The sequence below is a fragment of the Bactrocera tryoni genome, chromosome 5, assembly GCF_016617805.1.
Source record: "Bactrocera tryoni isolate S06 chromosome 5, CSIRO_BtryS06_freeze2, whole genome shotgun sequence".
Classification (NCBI taxonomy): Eukaryota; Metazoa; Arthropoda; class Insecta; order Diptera; family Tephritidae; genus Bactrocera; species Bactrocera tryoni.
In genome coordinates this window covers 49,054,739-49,071,970 of record NC_052503.1, presented here as the reverse complement: position 1 = coordinate 49,071,970, position 17,232 = coordinate 49,054,739, and the positions used below count along the sequence as shown (strand labels likewise).

The 17,232-nt window shown below is 33.3% G+C and overlaps 2 protein-coding genes and 1 pseudogene across 9 annotated transcripts in view; all 3 read right to left on the bottom strand.

Annotated features, from left to right (window-relative positions):
- Positions 1-7,960, bottom strand: part of LOC120778343 — a 33,657-nt pseudogene extending 25,697 nt beyond the window's left edge.
- Positions 7,961-8,837: 877 nt separating this feature from the next.
- LOC120778865 lies at positions 8,838-10,251 on the bottom strand. The gene is made up of 3 exons (XM_040110901.1): positions 10,083-10,251; positions 9,833-10,020; positions 8,838-9,775 (listed from the first exon to the last, which is right to left on the bottom strand). The coding sequence occupies exons 1-3, from the start codon at positions 10,189-10,191 to the stop codon at positions 8,957-8,959; spliced, it is 1,116 nt and encodes a 371-aa protein (XP_039966835.1). The 5' UTR covers positions 10,192-10,251; the 3' UTR covers positions 8,838-8,956.
- Positions 10,252-10,931: 680 nt separating this feature from the next.
- The window catches only part of LOC120776848 (NAD(+) hydrolase sarm1), a 143,579-nt gene continuing 137,278 nt past the window's right edge, over positions 10,932-17,232 (bottom strand). For 4 of the 8 annotated variants that reach the window (XM_040107877.1, XM_040107874.1, XM_040107880.1 and 1 more), the window contains 2 exons: positions 15,944-17,033; positions 10,932-11,474 (listed from right to left, as the gene is read on the bottom strand). In XM_040107877.1, the coding sequence (XP_039963811.1) occupies positions 11,390-11,474; positions 15,944-17,033 (1,175 nt within the window). In that variant the 3' untranslated portion in view covers positions 10,932-11,389. Of the gene's footprint in view, positions 11,475-11,672; positions 12,268-15,943; positions 17,034-17,232 lie in introns of those variants that run through there. The other 4 variants (XM_040107875.1, XM_040107878.1, XM_040107876.1 and 1 more) reach the window with 4 other exon arrangements.

Genomic DNA, 17,232 nt, shown 5'->3' with positions numbered 1-17,232 from the left:
ATATACTACCGTGATCAAATTGAAAGGTTAATTTCGTCTATATCATCCTCTTCAAAGTAATCCCCTCCCGCTGCAATACACTTATGCCAACGAATTTTCCGGTCATCATAGCACTTGGAAAAATCCTACGACATGATAACCATCAGAGCCTTCTTCTATTTAGCTGTTATATCCTCAATTGAGTCAAAACGGTGTCCTCGGAGTGGTCATGTGAATTTGCTGAATAGCCAGAAGTTACACGGAGGTAAATCAGGAGAATGCTGTGGCGAAACGATTACGAATAACCAATGCAGTATGAGATGGTGCATTATCGTACTTCTTCGTTCAATAAATTCAGACAGTAAAAATCGAAGAATTCACCTCACAAAACGACGCATATCTCAAATACTAATGACGTGAAATTTAGCATAGATACCGATTCGAAAAACACGCAAAGTATGAATTAAAAACTCACCTTTAAATTTGATCACAGTAAATCTCAAAAAAATCAGTTTTTTTTAATATTGCCACCTGTCTAAAAATGTTTAATCAATTACAGTGGCAGGTGTAATATTGTAATATTTGAATCCAACTAAGGAGATATCTCTGAGATTTTAAAAGAGATTTCCGTTAAAGGTAGTAAAAGGTCTATCAGCAAAAACCACGTGATGTTAAACCGTAATAAAACACTCAAATTCGGTCAATTCGGTTTCTCTTTTTTTTTGTAATGCAGATAGTTTTAAGCTATATATGATTTGAACAAAATGTCGGCCCCGTTTGCGTATCTCCACGCATTTACGCTAATTTCCAATAATATCTTTGAGCTCCTCAAGCGTTGCTAGTTCATTGGCGGGAACATTTGAGATAGCTTAGTTTGAGCGTTCCGGCTTATTTGGAAAGAAGATGTCGCTGTATCACAATCTGCAACAAACAATACATTTTTTGGGATGCAATTAACCGCAGTAGGATTTCACTCAAGCCAATAGCGACAAGTTTGTTTGTTGACGAAGCCATTAAGTCATAAATGGGTCTCATCTGAAGATACGATTATTTGCGCGAGAGGCTCTTGCAATAGCTACTGGGGAACGTGAAGTTTTAATATAAATATAATGTCGGACCATTTTAAAGTGTTGTATCAGGACATGCTGAAAACACAGCCAAAATTTTATCCAAATTCGTAAACAAATATGGCCGCCAAGAGCTGTCAAAATCAATTCATTCCTATTGGTAGACGCTGTACTTGCATGAAATCAAAATCATTCGGCATATTTGTCGAATTTGTTACAAATAAATATTTTCACTAGGCTAGATCCCCCAATGTAATGAATATTGTGAAAAAACTAAATTTAAATTTTCTTATATTCTTATAAAATCTCATGTTTGCGACACACATTGGAGAGCCTTACTTTTATAGCGCATAGCTGTACACAAAAATGTGTCTATCTTACACTGCCTGGTCCCTGAAACCACTTGAAAAAGTACGTTGCAAAATCTACAGAAATGATAAACAAAAACGAACATAGTGATTTGTTGTACCAATAATCAAACACAATGATTTGTTTATAATTTGTTTGAAAAGATTTCATCTATTTCGAAAATAAGTCTATTTCATACGTATAACATTAAGTACATACATACATATGTATATATCTAATAAGTAATTCTCGTACTCGTAGCTTTCACACATGTTACCGAATAAATCATCAGTCATCGAGCGCTTAAATAAGTTTGAAGGATTGTTAAGTTATTAGCAACAATTAATAGTCAATGACTCGGATTATTTTCACTCTTATTCGAATATTTTAATATTTTTTCAAAATTACAGCTTTCGAAACTATTCGTATGATATTATAGGTACAATTAATTTAATGCTTAAATGCACTATATAGAATCTATAAAAATCGAGTTAGGTTGTTTTATGTGTATAAAACACACATGTTTAGGAATTTATAGAAACACACCTATGTACATATTATATTTGAATTAATAATGCTGTTCGTTATTATGATGACTTTGATGGTTGACTTGTGCCAACAAGCGTGAACAAATTATAAAACTGAAATTAATGTTTCTATGTAAAATTTTACAACTACATATTTTTCATTAATTTTTTTTTGTTTGTTTTAATTTTCTTTGTTTCTGAATAAATAAACGAAATTACTTTCTCGGTACTTTTATAGAGGAAGCTTTTCGTTTTTGGCATCTGTTACATGAACTTAAAGAAGAATATTATTATTATTTACGTTGTTTACATTATCAAGTATGTCTTCAAGGTAAAAATAAGCAATCAGCGCCGAGAAAGGAAAATTAATTTGTATAATAACAAAACCACAGTAATAAATTGCAATTTTCATTTTCCCTTTTGAACGCAGAATGTGGTAATAACGGAAAACTAATGCTCGCGAATGAAAGTGCGGCAATAATTTTGCAATTTTTTGTGCAATAAAGGGGAATACAAATTTATTATTTTACAACCGAGCATTTTTGCGGTGAGAATGTCTGCTTTGCCGAGTGGGTTGAGTTCGTGACTAACGTTCGTAGTTCTTTCATAGCAGCATTTATCTCTTGACCGTAAATTCAAATTAGTTTAACGGATGTACGAAATTTGTTCATAAATGTTTTCTCGTTAAAGCTATCCTAAACCGTTTTTTGTAGTAGTATATTCCCAGAAATAAAAATGTACTGATTTCAACATGAAATATTTTGTAAGATGTATACAAAAAAAAATTTTTTGTAATCGGAAATAACTCAATTATATTTTTATTATGAATGTAATAATTGTAGTTACATATCCTAAATCGAGCGCATCCGCGGGAATAAGAGGAGGGAGAGACTCAAAACACCCAAAATCCTTAACTTATAAGAACAACTAGTTAGATGGTATATTACTGCCGAATTACTGGGCCAATTAATTTCATGAAATGGAAATAAATGTTTGAGATGGTATGTGATGAGGTGACCAAATATTTCAAAAATAGACGACAAGATCATCCGTTGTTTTCATAAATAATGTCTATCTAATAACTATATTTACGGAGAATGTGATGAACAACATTTGAATGAGCCAACAAAAAAGTCTTCGAATTTGCAGACTACTGTGATCCAATTAAGTGGAGTTTTCGTAATAAATCAGTCAGTAGTTGATTTTTTGTTAATATTAAAATTCTCTCTTTTTGTAAGTAATTTAGCCCTACTTTTTAGAGGACGCCATTTAAAACTAATATAGCACAATTAATTGTTCTTACTTCCTGAATAAATTGTGAGGGTTAGTTGGTACACTAACCCAATCCCTTAAGGCATCACAGGCAACGCTTTTTTAAAATACTACTAATAAAGATAAAAAAAACTCGCTTTTCTGTGGAATTCAGAATTAATCAGGACTAAGCAATCATGTACGCCCCTGTCATGGTATATTTTATCATAAAATAAAAATATTCAAGTAAGTTAAGTGACACGTTTTGTACCTCTCACTAGTTTTGACGCACTGTTGTCACAATGATTTGAATAGAACTGGGCCAAATAAACTGCGTGAGCAAACCAAATCAATGCAAAATTTTTCCTAGATTGGTGCAACATTTTTTTATGTCAGTTTATCTCCGTATATCAATTTTTTTACAATCACGGCAACGCAGTCATTGAAAATATTGCCGAAGAGTTTTGGGGATTTTTGAATTAAGACAGATATGTATTAAAACGTGTGAAATTGTAGTTTTTTGTTTTTTTCACTTCGGTTAAATTTGGTCAGTTGGCAGTTTGCAATAAATTATTGTTATGGTGGAAACTTTTAGATAATGTAGGTGGTTTTTAAAGGTACATACATATGTACATATGTACATTTTTTCGTTTTTATTACACACTAAAATATATAATATTTTTTTTGATTTCCTCGATAGTATAGTGGCAAGTATTTCTATAAAGACGATAGTTTCATGAAAAGTTCACGGTAGTTTACACCCACACATTTTATGTTTATCTAAATACATATGTATATTCGATTAACGTCACACACTAACAACCAAAAGAATATTAGAAATATTAAAATAACATCACTGCTCTTAATTTATTATGCTTCATAAAAAATTTGCACGCACATTCAATATATGTATAAATTATGTCACATATAACTTATGGTAGATCACATGATTATTAAAAAATATAAATGTTTTTAAATTGAACTCACATAGTATAACAGCTACCACTACACATCACAAAAGTTTTCTTTCAAAATTCTCATACAAAAAATTTAAATCGCACGAGAATTTGCATTATAAATATTACATTAAATAATTCTGATATTATTTTATTTTAAACTGCAGCTAATTCCCCACGCACCGAAGTAGGCTGAAGTAAAACTGCACATTCACCGCGAATTCATCGATTATCACCTACTTTAGGACATAACTGAGCGCCACTTACGAATGCGGCGAGTCGCTATGTTTTGTTTACTTTTATGAAATGATGCTGAGTAAGCATTATGTTTCTTCATCATCAAAATTCGGCTGCCGGCTTACAAATAAACGTACGGTCGAGAGAGAAAAAAGTCCAAATGTCCAATTGTGTTAGTGTGGGAGCAGCACCGCCATAATATTTTCGACCGGGAATTGGCAACATCTTGGAATGACTCTTGACTTTCGGAATAAACAACTAACCAACGGTCGTTTTATGGACTATTCGTGATTAGCGAATACTTAATAATTTATGCAAAAACAACAAATCGAAAAACCCCGATTATTTAAAAGGCAGCACTTTGACGTCAAAACTTCTGGAATGTAGACAATCAACTTCGACTTTATTTTCGCAAAACAGTAAACCAAACAATCAGTTACCCCTTTCTCTTCGGTTTCATTTCTCATCCCGATTCATTATACTTTTGTGTTATTTATATTTTGTATTCACGTACGTTTTTTTTGGTAGACTATTTTCGTATGTAAAACGCTGCTAATACAAATTAAAATACAAAGAGGTATGTGAATGGACCAGGTAAAAAAAATGGTTTTGGAATTTTTGAAAGCACGGATTTGTTGTTTAAATGACGGGGTAACTGATTGTAAGTTGTAAATATCTACCTACCTATATTGTTGCGTATTGGCGAATGAGTGCACTGAATTTGTTTGTTTTCTTTTCATTTATAAACTATAAATATTAAATACATTTTTTCGTACACTTGGGCTCTCTTAATAAAATTTACATTTTATTTGTTTATTTTTGTTCGTGGCGAGAACCAGATGGGCCAAATGAACATCGCATTTGTACAAGTGTACGATACCTATTTGGACCAATGAATTTTCCTTGGCTACTTTGTGGATGGAGCCATGTGTAGAAGTTCACGGAAGTGAGGAAAGTTGTCTGAACGCCATTCACTTGGGAGGTCAGAAATATTTTACATATGGTTCAAGCAGCTTACGACTTCTGGTCTTAGAACTCAGATTAGCCAAAAAGCTTCCGTTTGAAGGTGAGCTAAAGTGAGAAGGCGAATTATCTTTTCCCAGGGTTGTGCGCTGGGTTTGAGAAAAACACGTAACGTAAAAAAACACCTCTATTGAAAAGGACACAATAGCCTTGCTATAGTAAACGGTGTCTACGCCAATAAAGAACTTTGTTAGAGAAGACACTTAATTGGTTAGAATCAGGGTCTATTCATACAAGACTGATTACTTGAGGTTTAGGAATTAGAAAATATTTAATAGATACTGAGAGTAATCTTTGAGACTTGACCAGGAACTCATAATATGTTATGGACCCAGACTAAAAAAGGGAAGTTAGTCAAGGTTTTAAAGTCAATATATAGTTATAAACAAGAATATCATAGCACCATTTAATCGTAATATGCTCCACAAGCTAGGATTACTGTCAACAGTTAATGAAAAGAACCCAGCTTTGTGAGATGACAAATCCATGGTTGAATTTCAGTACAATCGTGGAAATTAAAGCTTAGAGGATTGAAAATAATATCATTATTTCTAGCATTTCGAAAGAGATGAAAAGTATTGTTTTATCATGGACTGTGTCTTCGATAGCACTATATGAAACAGAATATGCAACATGGTTACGACAATTGAATTGTTTCGAGATATGTTGATGTTGGGATTTTAAAATTTTGAAAAAAAAATACTAGAGTATAAGATTGCATGTATCGAGAGACGATACCAATTATAAAAGAACGGATATCCAAAGATTTCTTCAAAGGCTGAGCAACGTGAACTGTTTAACAACATTTGCATATGTATGTGATACAAAAATTCACAAAGCTTAGACCCCAACCTTTAAAAAAATTTCCACAATAAGCCACATGTAAAAAATTAGATTAACATCATAAAATTGAAAAAGGTTAACTTCGGCTGCACCTAAGCTTTAATACACCTCACAGGTGCATTTATTATAACATTATAAGTATATATACTATATAATATAATATACAAATACCTTTATCTTGATCGGAATTATCGGAATTGACAGAGATTTTAACCGGCCAAGGGCTGTTATTTCGACGGTCTAAACCTATTTGGTAGAAAAAATCTTTGTCTTGATTTAGGTCGGTAAATTTTTGGGGCAGTTGGATGCTATAGTCGTCCAATATCGACGGCTCCGATAAATGAGTAGCTTCTTAGGAAGTGAAGAATGTGTGCATTTCAGACCAATGTCTCAAAAATTGAGCGTATATACAGACGGGCATCGTTGAATGAGGTTCAAAACAAAGAAATTATACATTTTTTAAGCCACATCACCTTGCCCACTCATTTGATATTGGTGAGCCTAAATTTATTAATATTACATTTAAAAACAATAATTATTATACTTTGCGTGAAGTTGGAGTCAAATTTTTTGCAATATGCGCTTAAATGCATTTATTTTTCACATTAGAGATTTCAAAAATTATAAAATACATTTAACTTTGGGTGTGAAATATAGCCCAACTTTCCAAAGTACAGCATTAAACAGATTATCTTATCATATCGATTGATAAAAGGAGCATAAAAATTTCGAACTACAAGTATGTACTTCTGTTTGATTGCTATTTTAAAAAATATAGTACTGCTTGATTTCGTAATATAAACAATAACATATTGAGTACATTATTTTAAGGTAATTGCTTGCACGAGCAAAGAGCAACAACTTTCTGTTTTGATTTCTTTTCTACACATAAATTTACATACACACACGTACATTCCTGCTTAGTTCTACACCGTGACGACTACTATTGGGGTCAAGGTCGTTGACAATAGCGGCCGATGCACGCTCTTAGCGGAGCGAGAAAATCTCTTTTATAACGGCATGTACATACATACTAAGTGCTTTGTAATACATTCTACGCATGTTTCACTTCAACCACCCCACACTATCCAAGCCAATTGGTTATGAAAAATCCTATGATGAATCACTGTTCACTTTAGTAGGACAATGTCAAACCAAATGGGGTTAAAAGGAGTGTTGTATTGTCAAAAGGTTAAGCGTTTTTCACTCGAGGCACCAGTACAAATACAAAAAATCAAAGTTTTGCTTGAGTTGCAAGACTAAGCAATTTCACTTCGTTCACTTACCATGATGATTAAATGTAGTTTTTGTGATTTGCGTTTAGTTTGAGTAATATTTTAGCAGTGTTTATGTACGCCTTTGTAATTTCGGCTGCACGGTCAGTGGTGTGCTCAGCTGTTGCTTCTCGATGTTAGGGAATTGTTTTATGATTCCGACGAACAAATTCCTCTTTACTATAGTCACGCAAATTTTCCGCTTCTGACGAGAATCGGTACCAATTTGGTTAAGCCGAACACTAGAGGCACTTGCGCTCACGGCGAATGTTTGAAAATGACTAAAACTTTGTGTACCTGCACACCACTCTTGCAAGAAAATACACGAGCTTATGCGTTAATTTTTTTATTTACGGCGCACGAGCGAATTTCGTATATTTTCAGCCCACGCAAATGAAGAAAATTTGCAGTGTTCAAGGAAATCGTGTCGGAAACAATAATAATTTTTTTTTCGTTTTTTTAAATAGTTGACAAGTTTTCAAAATTAAAAAGCTTTTGAATGAAAATAGAAAAGAAATATGTTGAATGACATTACAATCGTTGCCATTTATGTTGTTAAATAAAACAGTTGAAGTGTTTATATATATTTACAAAAGCAATAATGGAACAAAATTTAGTCACGGGAAACTTATAGTTATTAAGAAATTTTAAATTAAAGTTCAAAAATTCAGCAATTAAAGTGTGCAATTTTTCGATTAATAATAATACATTTTATTTTCTTATTAAGTTTAAATTCAATATTATTTTCTTTTGTAGCTACTAGTACTTTACTAAATTTAATTAATATAAATATTTTCCTACTCAAAACGCAACTTTGCCAATCAGCTAAATAATTCCAGAATCCTGTAGTTATGTCTACAATTTATATAATTTGACATTTTGAAATTCTCAAACCGGAAATAGTTATATAAAGATAAATTTTAAGGCACACAGAAATTTAAACACTCAAAAACACAACAATAAAATTAAATAAACACCAAATGTGCCGGATTCTTTAAATTTTCATAAAAAATTATACCACAATTTATAAAAAACCTCTAATTAATAATTATATACAAATAAAGTTTACTCGAACAGACCTTTATGGATTCAAATATTCTCAATAATCGAAATGCAACTCTGTCACACAGCTGATTAACGCTAAAAACCTATTCAAATCCTATATAAATTGGTGGGGAATTGTGCATTTTCCAACCGGAAATAGTCATAATTTTTTGTATGCTAAAACTAATAATTTATAAAAATGTGTGAAATTCGTTGTTAAGGTGGTTTATAGAATCTGAGATTGTGTGTGGATAAAATGAATTACTAATTTATAAATTATACAATGGGTTTTGTCGCAACTTAAAAGAAACGTTTCAAACTGGTTAGCTATTTTATTAAAACATAACTATTAATATTTGTTACAACTAGACTTAATATAAAATAAAATTTTGTACATTTTCACTATATCAACTAAAATAATACACAAACGCTTGTATTTGCTTTGATTCGCCCACAGAAACTACTAAAATAGGCACAGGGTACTTCTGCAAGTTGTAGATATTTGTTATTTCTGCATGTGTAGGGAATGGCTCATGTACCCCTAGTATCAGTAAACGGAAAGTTGGTGGCTTTGGTGATCGCTTTTTGAATCCATTATTATGAAGGTACAAATCGAAAGCTATGTGTAAATTGCGTACCTCCTCCTCCGCGTTTATATTGGCATCGCCCATTTGAATAATGTCGAATTTTGCGAATGTTGCTTGCAATTGTTTGTATTCCGGTTCATCTTTGAGACAATCAAGAAAGCTTTTTTGATTAGATGCAACCTCTAGACATCTTCGTTTCGTCTCTGTTGGATTTTCTGCTTCCTCAATTGTGATTTTTCGTTTACCAGTAGATATGACCTTGCCATTGAAATTTATGGATGATGTATCTGCTTCGCTTAATTGTTGTTGTTCGTGTACCTGTTGTTTGGTTATGCATTCCTTAATTTGTTTCATTTCCTTTTTTACTTTTACAAAATGTGGAGACTTTTTTACATTTTCGGGTATTGCGCGATTATTAATGACATTTAATGCCAGTGCCCAAGCACAGTCCTCTTCGGTTGGTTCGATGTTGTCGTAATAAGGAATATTTTGATGTCTCACTAAAATATAGCCAATGCGCGTTAGATGTGCATATACAAGATATTCATTGCATTTAGGGGTAGCTGTCTCTCCCAAAAGTAATAAATAAGCCTGTTCAATTGACATTATCATGGAGTGATATTCTAATTGCAAACGATTCTGAAAGCACATTAATTGATTAACTGCAGTTTTTTAATCATTATTTAAAAATCTTACCATTTCTAAGAGAAAAAGCGCCTCGTAATATTCCAAATATAGACGACCACCATGACTATAACCAAAATTTCCAAATTTGCCATCTTTACGTAGCACGTGTACCGCTTTTTCGTCTTGGTCCCAAGTAGCCAGCGCTCGTCCGCCCAAGCGGTCAGTTCGTGGCAAGGAAAGTTGCTTCCGTAAATCATCTAAAGTTAATATAATTGTAATATGAATTAATTTGTTAGCAATTGTAATTATTTCAACATACCATACAGTTTATTTAGTTCAAGCGCTTCCTCTACTGTGCCCTCAGGAACTGTTCGTTTAAGACCAGATTGAGATTGTTTGTCAACTTTAGCCGTAGACATTTTTTCCATTTAATCTTTTTCACTAATTTTTAATTTATATATTTTATAATTGTAAATCTTAAAAATTAATAATTATTTTATGAGAGTTTGTAAACAAAACAAAAGTGATAAATGTGGAGTAGAGGTAAGTTGAAACGCAATGCTGCCATATATAGAAAAAATATTTTGTTCGCTTTGATGTGTTAATACTTAAATAATTTTGTTAAATTGAATATTTTGCACATAAGAAATTTGATTTATTTTTTTATTCTTATATTAAACCAAGCGCAATTTTTTCAATTGACAAATAACATTTTTTAGGGAAGTTTTCAAGTATGATATACGTTCTGTACTTTTACGCTTCTGTATAAAATAGTTGGCAACGCTAAAGTCCAATCGATTATTAGACATTCCTTGAAAACAGCTGTTGGAAAGTAAATAAATAATTGAAACAATATCCGGCTGTTATTTTAAATAATGTGCAAAGTACGACGAGCTAAGCTAATACATGAAAATACTCAAAAAGAAATATTTAATTGCTCTCCTATTGGTAAAATTGAAAATTATAAAATATTGTTTGTAATATGCTTTTCATGTTAAGCGTGAAAATACTTACTGTGTAGTGTGCAATACGTAAAATTAACTTTTACTTGTGTTTCTGCTATCAGTACTCACTGATATGTTTTAGTGCCTGATAGTAAAAAGTAAAAGCTGATCCTTCTAGAAAACTTACGTACTGTGCAGCGAATAAATCAACCAAGCCCGCCAAATGTATAAGAATAATACTTCCAACATTTATTTCGATTCGTTGCTTGCTTTGTAAAATTGAATTCATAATTTTCCATTTTTACAAAACGTTGTACATACGAAAATTCTTAACAATTACAATTTTAAAATAGTGTAAACAATTTTCGTTAGTAAATTAGATTAGGATGATTTCGGTAGATATAATTTTGTTAAATATACAGCTAACCCTTATCCTTCTTACTCGATTTCTCAGGCGTAACGCGCATTAAGCCTTTTAAAGCTATGCACTAGTTGGAGCTTAAGTTCTTCGTAATTACTTTTGTAAGCGAGACAAAAGCAGCAAAAGGCGCTTGCTCCATGGCGCTTAAAAAGATATTGGAAGCGTCTGTTCCAAAATACAACTACTTCAAATGCTTGCAATTACTCGGTCAACTGCTTTGCTGACAGGTGCCGGTCGTCCGAATTTATAATCTGTATGATACTAGCAAAATATAATTCTGCTGGAGGATGGTGTTGTTGTTTTTGTTAATATTAAATCACGTATTTCGTCGTCGTCTAAGTCGTTACTAAATGCGCGTGTAATTACAGAATAAATACAACATAATTAGTTTACAACACTTGTTTTGTTGTGGGAGAAAATTGGTGATTTTATATGACGCACACAGAAGCATAAAGAAAATGCAAGTGCAAAATGGTAAAAAAGAAAGGAGTGTGAAATTACAATATTTTATAAACAATAAATAAGTTTAAAACAAAGTTGAAAATTTAGTAGCGATTTAAGTTTTAATTTTCGTAAAATTTACTCTTATGCACCAACACTATGTTAGATTTTTATTGGTTATGTTTTTCATTTTCTTTTTTTTTTTGGAAAAGTGACATTAATAATAAATTAAAAGTTGACAGTGACTTAAGAGTTAATTGCTTTTTGTTTACATTAAACGAATACAACAAAAACGCAGTACACGTTCAGACATGAATATACAAGATACAGGTTGAATGTTGCTGACAATGACAACCAATAACAACAATTGGTTAGTTCGGTCGGATTACGGTTTTGATAAGCGCCATTTTTTCCACTTCGTGTGCTGCTAAGTTTTCACATATGTTTAGGGTGTTTCGTTTATGAAACGAAATTGTTAAAGTTTTGCCGATATTTTTGCACTTAGCGCTTATGCATGTTTGTATGTATATATGTATGTATGCGTTATCAGACACATCACACAGTGCTCAGTAATGATAATCCAAGTTAGGTGACATTGGGATGCAGTTGTGTTGGAGGAGACAGACACGTTGAAATGGGCGTGCACGACGACGGTTTCAGGCAAAAGGCGCAACAAGTTATTGATGCTCTCTTATGGTCTACGAAAAAATAAACAAAAATTTGAAAAATAACAGATACGAAAATTTGAAAAATTTATTAAAAGTTTTTTGCGGCATACGTGCAAAAACAAAAACAATATTGCGTTAAAGAAAGTTTAAGTATTAGTGTTGCAAATTATTTAGTTTGAATTAATTAAGCTAAAATGCGACATATGACGAAAATTGCTTTGGCTAAAATAATAAAAGAAGTGAATCACAAAAACAAAGCGTACAGTTGCAGTGCACAAGCTGATTAAAATACAAAACATTAAGCGTTAGCAGTTGAAAAAGGGATTGAACACAAATATATTATAATTTTAAATGTAAAAAACTATGTGAAGTATGTAATTTATGTGGAACAATGCTTACTATTAGACAAAATAACAGATATCAATATAACAAATTTCGATTAAAACATATACATACGTACTTATATATAATAAATGTTGGAAGTTGTTCAAAAAAAAATGGAGCATATTTCACAATCCAAATTAGAATTTACGAAGTATATCTAAACGTTTATGGACAAGAAAACAATAATACCACAGTAAAGTTAGAAAAAAACAAAAATTAGAAAACTGTGATAACAAGGCAAATGCTATTTGTGCCTGCTTCTTATAGCAAGAAACTTTAAAATAGTGAAAATATTTATTTTAGTTTCCGATAAAAAAGTAAAATATTAAAACAATATGCTTTCCAATAAAAGTAAGATGTGCTAAAAATATTTAATTTGGTTCTGGATAAAAAAATGTAAATTATTAGAAAATTTTCTGTTTTATTTAAAAAAATTAAGACTTGAAAACTAGTGTGTGTATTAAAAAAAATATTTAACTAGAAAACAGTATATAAAAATATTGTAAACAGGTTAAACCAAAAGTGAATAATAGAAGTTTTTCAAAATAACGCTAACCATAATTATAATTAATTTTCGATTTCAAACCCGTTCAATTTTCCTAGAAACGTAATTGATCGCCCGCTTTCTCAAGCCATAATTTTTTTATATTTACATATTTTTAATAAATGCAAGTTGTTTTTGTTGTATTTTCTGTTTTATTTTCACTTAAAGCCAATGGGTATTTTGCAATAAATTTGTTGGTTATATTTTTTAAAAACAATATATTATGTAAAATTATTATTTTATAGACACTTTTAATGTACGTTTACATTTAAAATCAATATACAGCGTATGTTAATTAAGGTTTATGAAAAAAATATCACTTACAAAGTTAACTTTTAATGTAAAATATTTTTGCGTTTTTGTTTGTAATAAACTCCTGTTAAAATAATATATTCGTGGTTTTTCTTTAATATTATAGTTTAATAATAATTTCTATTATTTAACTTAAGGCCTGTATTGGTTTCTTTTTTTTTGTTTTTGTATTGTTAGCAGAAAATTCATTGAATTTATGCAAATATTTCTAGCTTACTCCGCCTACATGTGGAGGTTTTCTTTGTTCTTGACAAACGGACGGCATACATATTTACAAGAAGTTAAGAAATAAAAAATATTGAAAAAAGACAACGGACAGTGGGAAAAACTGGACGCAATGTTATTAACTATTTAAAAAACTTTAAAACTAACTTATGACGCGTGCTTTGTTGTTGTCGTATTTTTTACTTAATATGTTTTTATTTCATTATTTAGTTTTTTGTTATTTTTTTTAATTTAATTGTTTATCCATTAATTAATAATAATTAATTAGCATTTTATGTGAGAAAATGAACAATTTTCATAGCAATTCATTTTGAATGCATTCGGTTAATACGAACCACCCTACTAATCACAAGGCAAATAGATTTTTTCTCGGTTAGTTTGGCTTCCAGTCGCTGGAATGATCAAATTTCTTTGTATGTTTGTATTAAGTGTCATGGTTTCGCACACAAGCTGGCATACAAGCATTTTTTTCCATTCTCGTATTTTAAAAGTCGAAACAACAACAACTAATATAACAAAAAATGAGCAGTTACTTGGTTTTCTGTTAAATAGAGAGATTACAGCGACGTCAAATGCTACTCAGCGCAATTGTCAAAATCAGCTGCTATGCTGACGTCACATTAGCTCAATTATTTTTAATCTCCTACGCTACCAAAGTTCACTGTTAGTTTGTAATAAATATTAGTAAGAAATTTTGTTATTATAAAATTACTTTTGAAAAGCGAAAAAACGTATTGAAATGCGCGAGAGACTGTTACCAGATAAGCACTTCGTTTGTTAATGTAAATATATTTGTAGCGCAAAGGGGAGGCAAAGAATCCTTTGATGCGTTATTTTTCATAAAGAAAGTTGAATGTGTAGTTTATAAATCCCCTTAAGTAGATATTGGCAGCAGTGATGTAAGTGTCTAGTTTGACTGAGCGTAAAATGTGCAGAGTTTCAACTGTTTATGGGCTGAGAATGTGCTGAATTTATAACTATTATGAGATCTTCTATCTATTGCTTGTTTGAAAATGTGCTAATAGATTATTGCGACTACATTATCAGAGCATGGAACCGATTTTGGGAATAAGCCGCATTTGTGGAGGCATTAGCCGTAACAGAACTCTTTACTCTTGTGAGGTTAAAGGGTTGCGCTGAAATTTAGATTGACTGAGAATGCTGCAGAGATTGCGCTGTAAGTTGGAGTTGAGGAATTGTAATCATCTGTTCCTAACTTTTTTAGTATTTTCTACAACTAAGTGGTTGAAATACCAAGACACATTTGTCGTACTTTTTTAACTGATTTGTCAAGAATATCTAAATAAACTAGGAAAGCTGGCTATGAAACTTTGCTAATGAAGAGTTTGATACTGTTTATAGTTACCAAAATCAAAAAATAAGTAGAGTAGTTGCTAGAAGTTACAACGGAGTATAATTATATCATATAAAGTCTTAAAAATCTGTTTACTGTGCTCAACCTACATATGCCTTAAGCAAGGCCTCTGGCTTTTAACACTGTCTTCGCTACGTGATAATACACCGCTGGTTTGGATTTATCTCACGTCTTGCTTCTGTTCGAGTAATCTCTACTTTCTACATGGGTGTATAAAGCCTTTGTTGACCTAATAAAGTATATTTTTTAATAGGGTTTTGAAAAAAATTTCGTGAGAGAGTCACTCAACACATGCTGAGCTATGCAACTGCAGGGTTGTATTGAAGAAGCGGGAATTAAGCTATCAGGTCTAAAATCTAAGCGCGGCATAACACTCGCTGGGTGGCAAGCGCCATATAATTCTTACTTTTAGCTTATAAACTAACTACATTAACTAATATGTAAATGTATGAAATTGTATGGTTATGGATAACATATAGTATGTCTACTACATATGTATGTATGTAAGCACGGCGATATGGTTATGGCAATAACAAGACACTAATGAGAAACAGTTAGATTTTAAAATGCATTTTATGAAGCAGTTTGATTAGAAGAAGGGAAAGCGGGAGAGAGAGAAAGAGAGACAGTGAGCGAGACAAGTTAACTGCTGATTGGGCGATAATATGGTGACACACGAATGCATACGATTGATTGTTTACGGTTTCAACATATTTATGTACATTGGGTGAACTGATTGGCGCAAACATTTCGATATTGATTTTGATTGAGATCGCAATTTCACTGATACACGAACGGGTATACGAGTTAAGTGTTTATTGGAGTGTATATTTGAGTGTGTGACTGTGTGTGTGTGTGATGCTTACTTTTTCATCAGCGAACGAACTTTTTTAATTGTTCGATTCAGAATGGTTTTATTGTTTGCATTGTTGTTGTTGTTGCTGTTGCTGTGCGTGTTGTTTCCGGGCGCATTGCTACTCAGCGAAGTTGACGACGTTTTGCCACTATTCTGACTGCCGCGATGTGTGTGCGCCGACGCGCGCACCTGCGACCTGAACATGCTGCCGCATGAGGTATTGCTGCTGCGCAACGATTGTGTATCATCCGTCGAGCTGACACCCTCTGGGCTGCGACGCGTCACAGGCAGCATGCCGCCGCCGTGCGCCTTCCGTAAGCCGACATCGGCCGGTTCGGGCGTGGTTGCGGCGCTGGATGTGGACACGCTGTCGCCGCGTTGCGTCAACGGTTGTGTGCGTGTGCCGCGTTTGAGATCGGGCGTTGCGGGTGTGGCAAGATTCTGCATACTCTGCGTACCTTCCATGAGCGCCGGCTGTGGTTGCGACGCCACCACTAACGCTAACGTCTTGTCATCGAGGAAATGATCGAGCGAACGCGATTTACGGTGCTGCGCATTCGTTGGCATATTGGCGCTCTTCTCACGTCTAGCGACCGCTTGCGGCGGCGCTTCACTGGAAAACTCGGACAGCGAACCGACCGACGAGGCATAATCGTTGCCCGGTTGCAATGTGCTTGTCGAACTGGCGTTGGTCAGCGCTGTGCTGCCGGCCGTAACACGTGCCGCCATATCGGCAATACGATCGTTGGAGCCCAAACCGTCGGTGGTGTCCAGCAATTCATCGACACTATGACTGCGATAATTAGTGGCAGCACCGGCTGCCGCGCCATTGCTATTGCCATTGTTAATGCCACTGGCCGAGCTGCGCCGGGGTGGCCGATAGCCAGCCGGCGACATATTTTGCATGGAGCCACCCATCAGCAGCGCCTTCGGCTGCGCCATCGTCTGTTGTGTGCGGTACGGCGTGATTAGGTTGCGCTTCGAACCACGCCCGAACATGCTCAGTTGACCGTTGCTGCCGAGCGGCCCGCAGCTGCCGCCGATCCGTTGTCTGGCCGGTGAAGGGGATTGCCGGTATCTATTTGCCTGGTGATTAGCTGCTAGTTTGTGATTAGTATTAATTAAATATGAACGTTCATTAAAATTTGAATTTTGCATTTAGAGTTTTCAGAATTTTTAGTAGCACGAAAGTACTAACATAAATAACTAAGTTAACTGTTTACGTCTTACTAAAGCTAACCTACACTTTAAGTAGTGTGTTTCGAACGCGCGAAAGAAATTTTGAAAACTTTTTGTGTT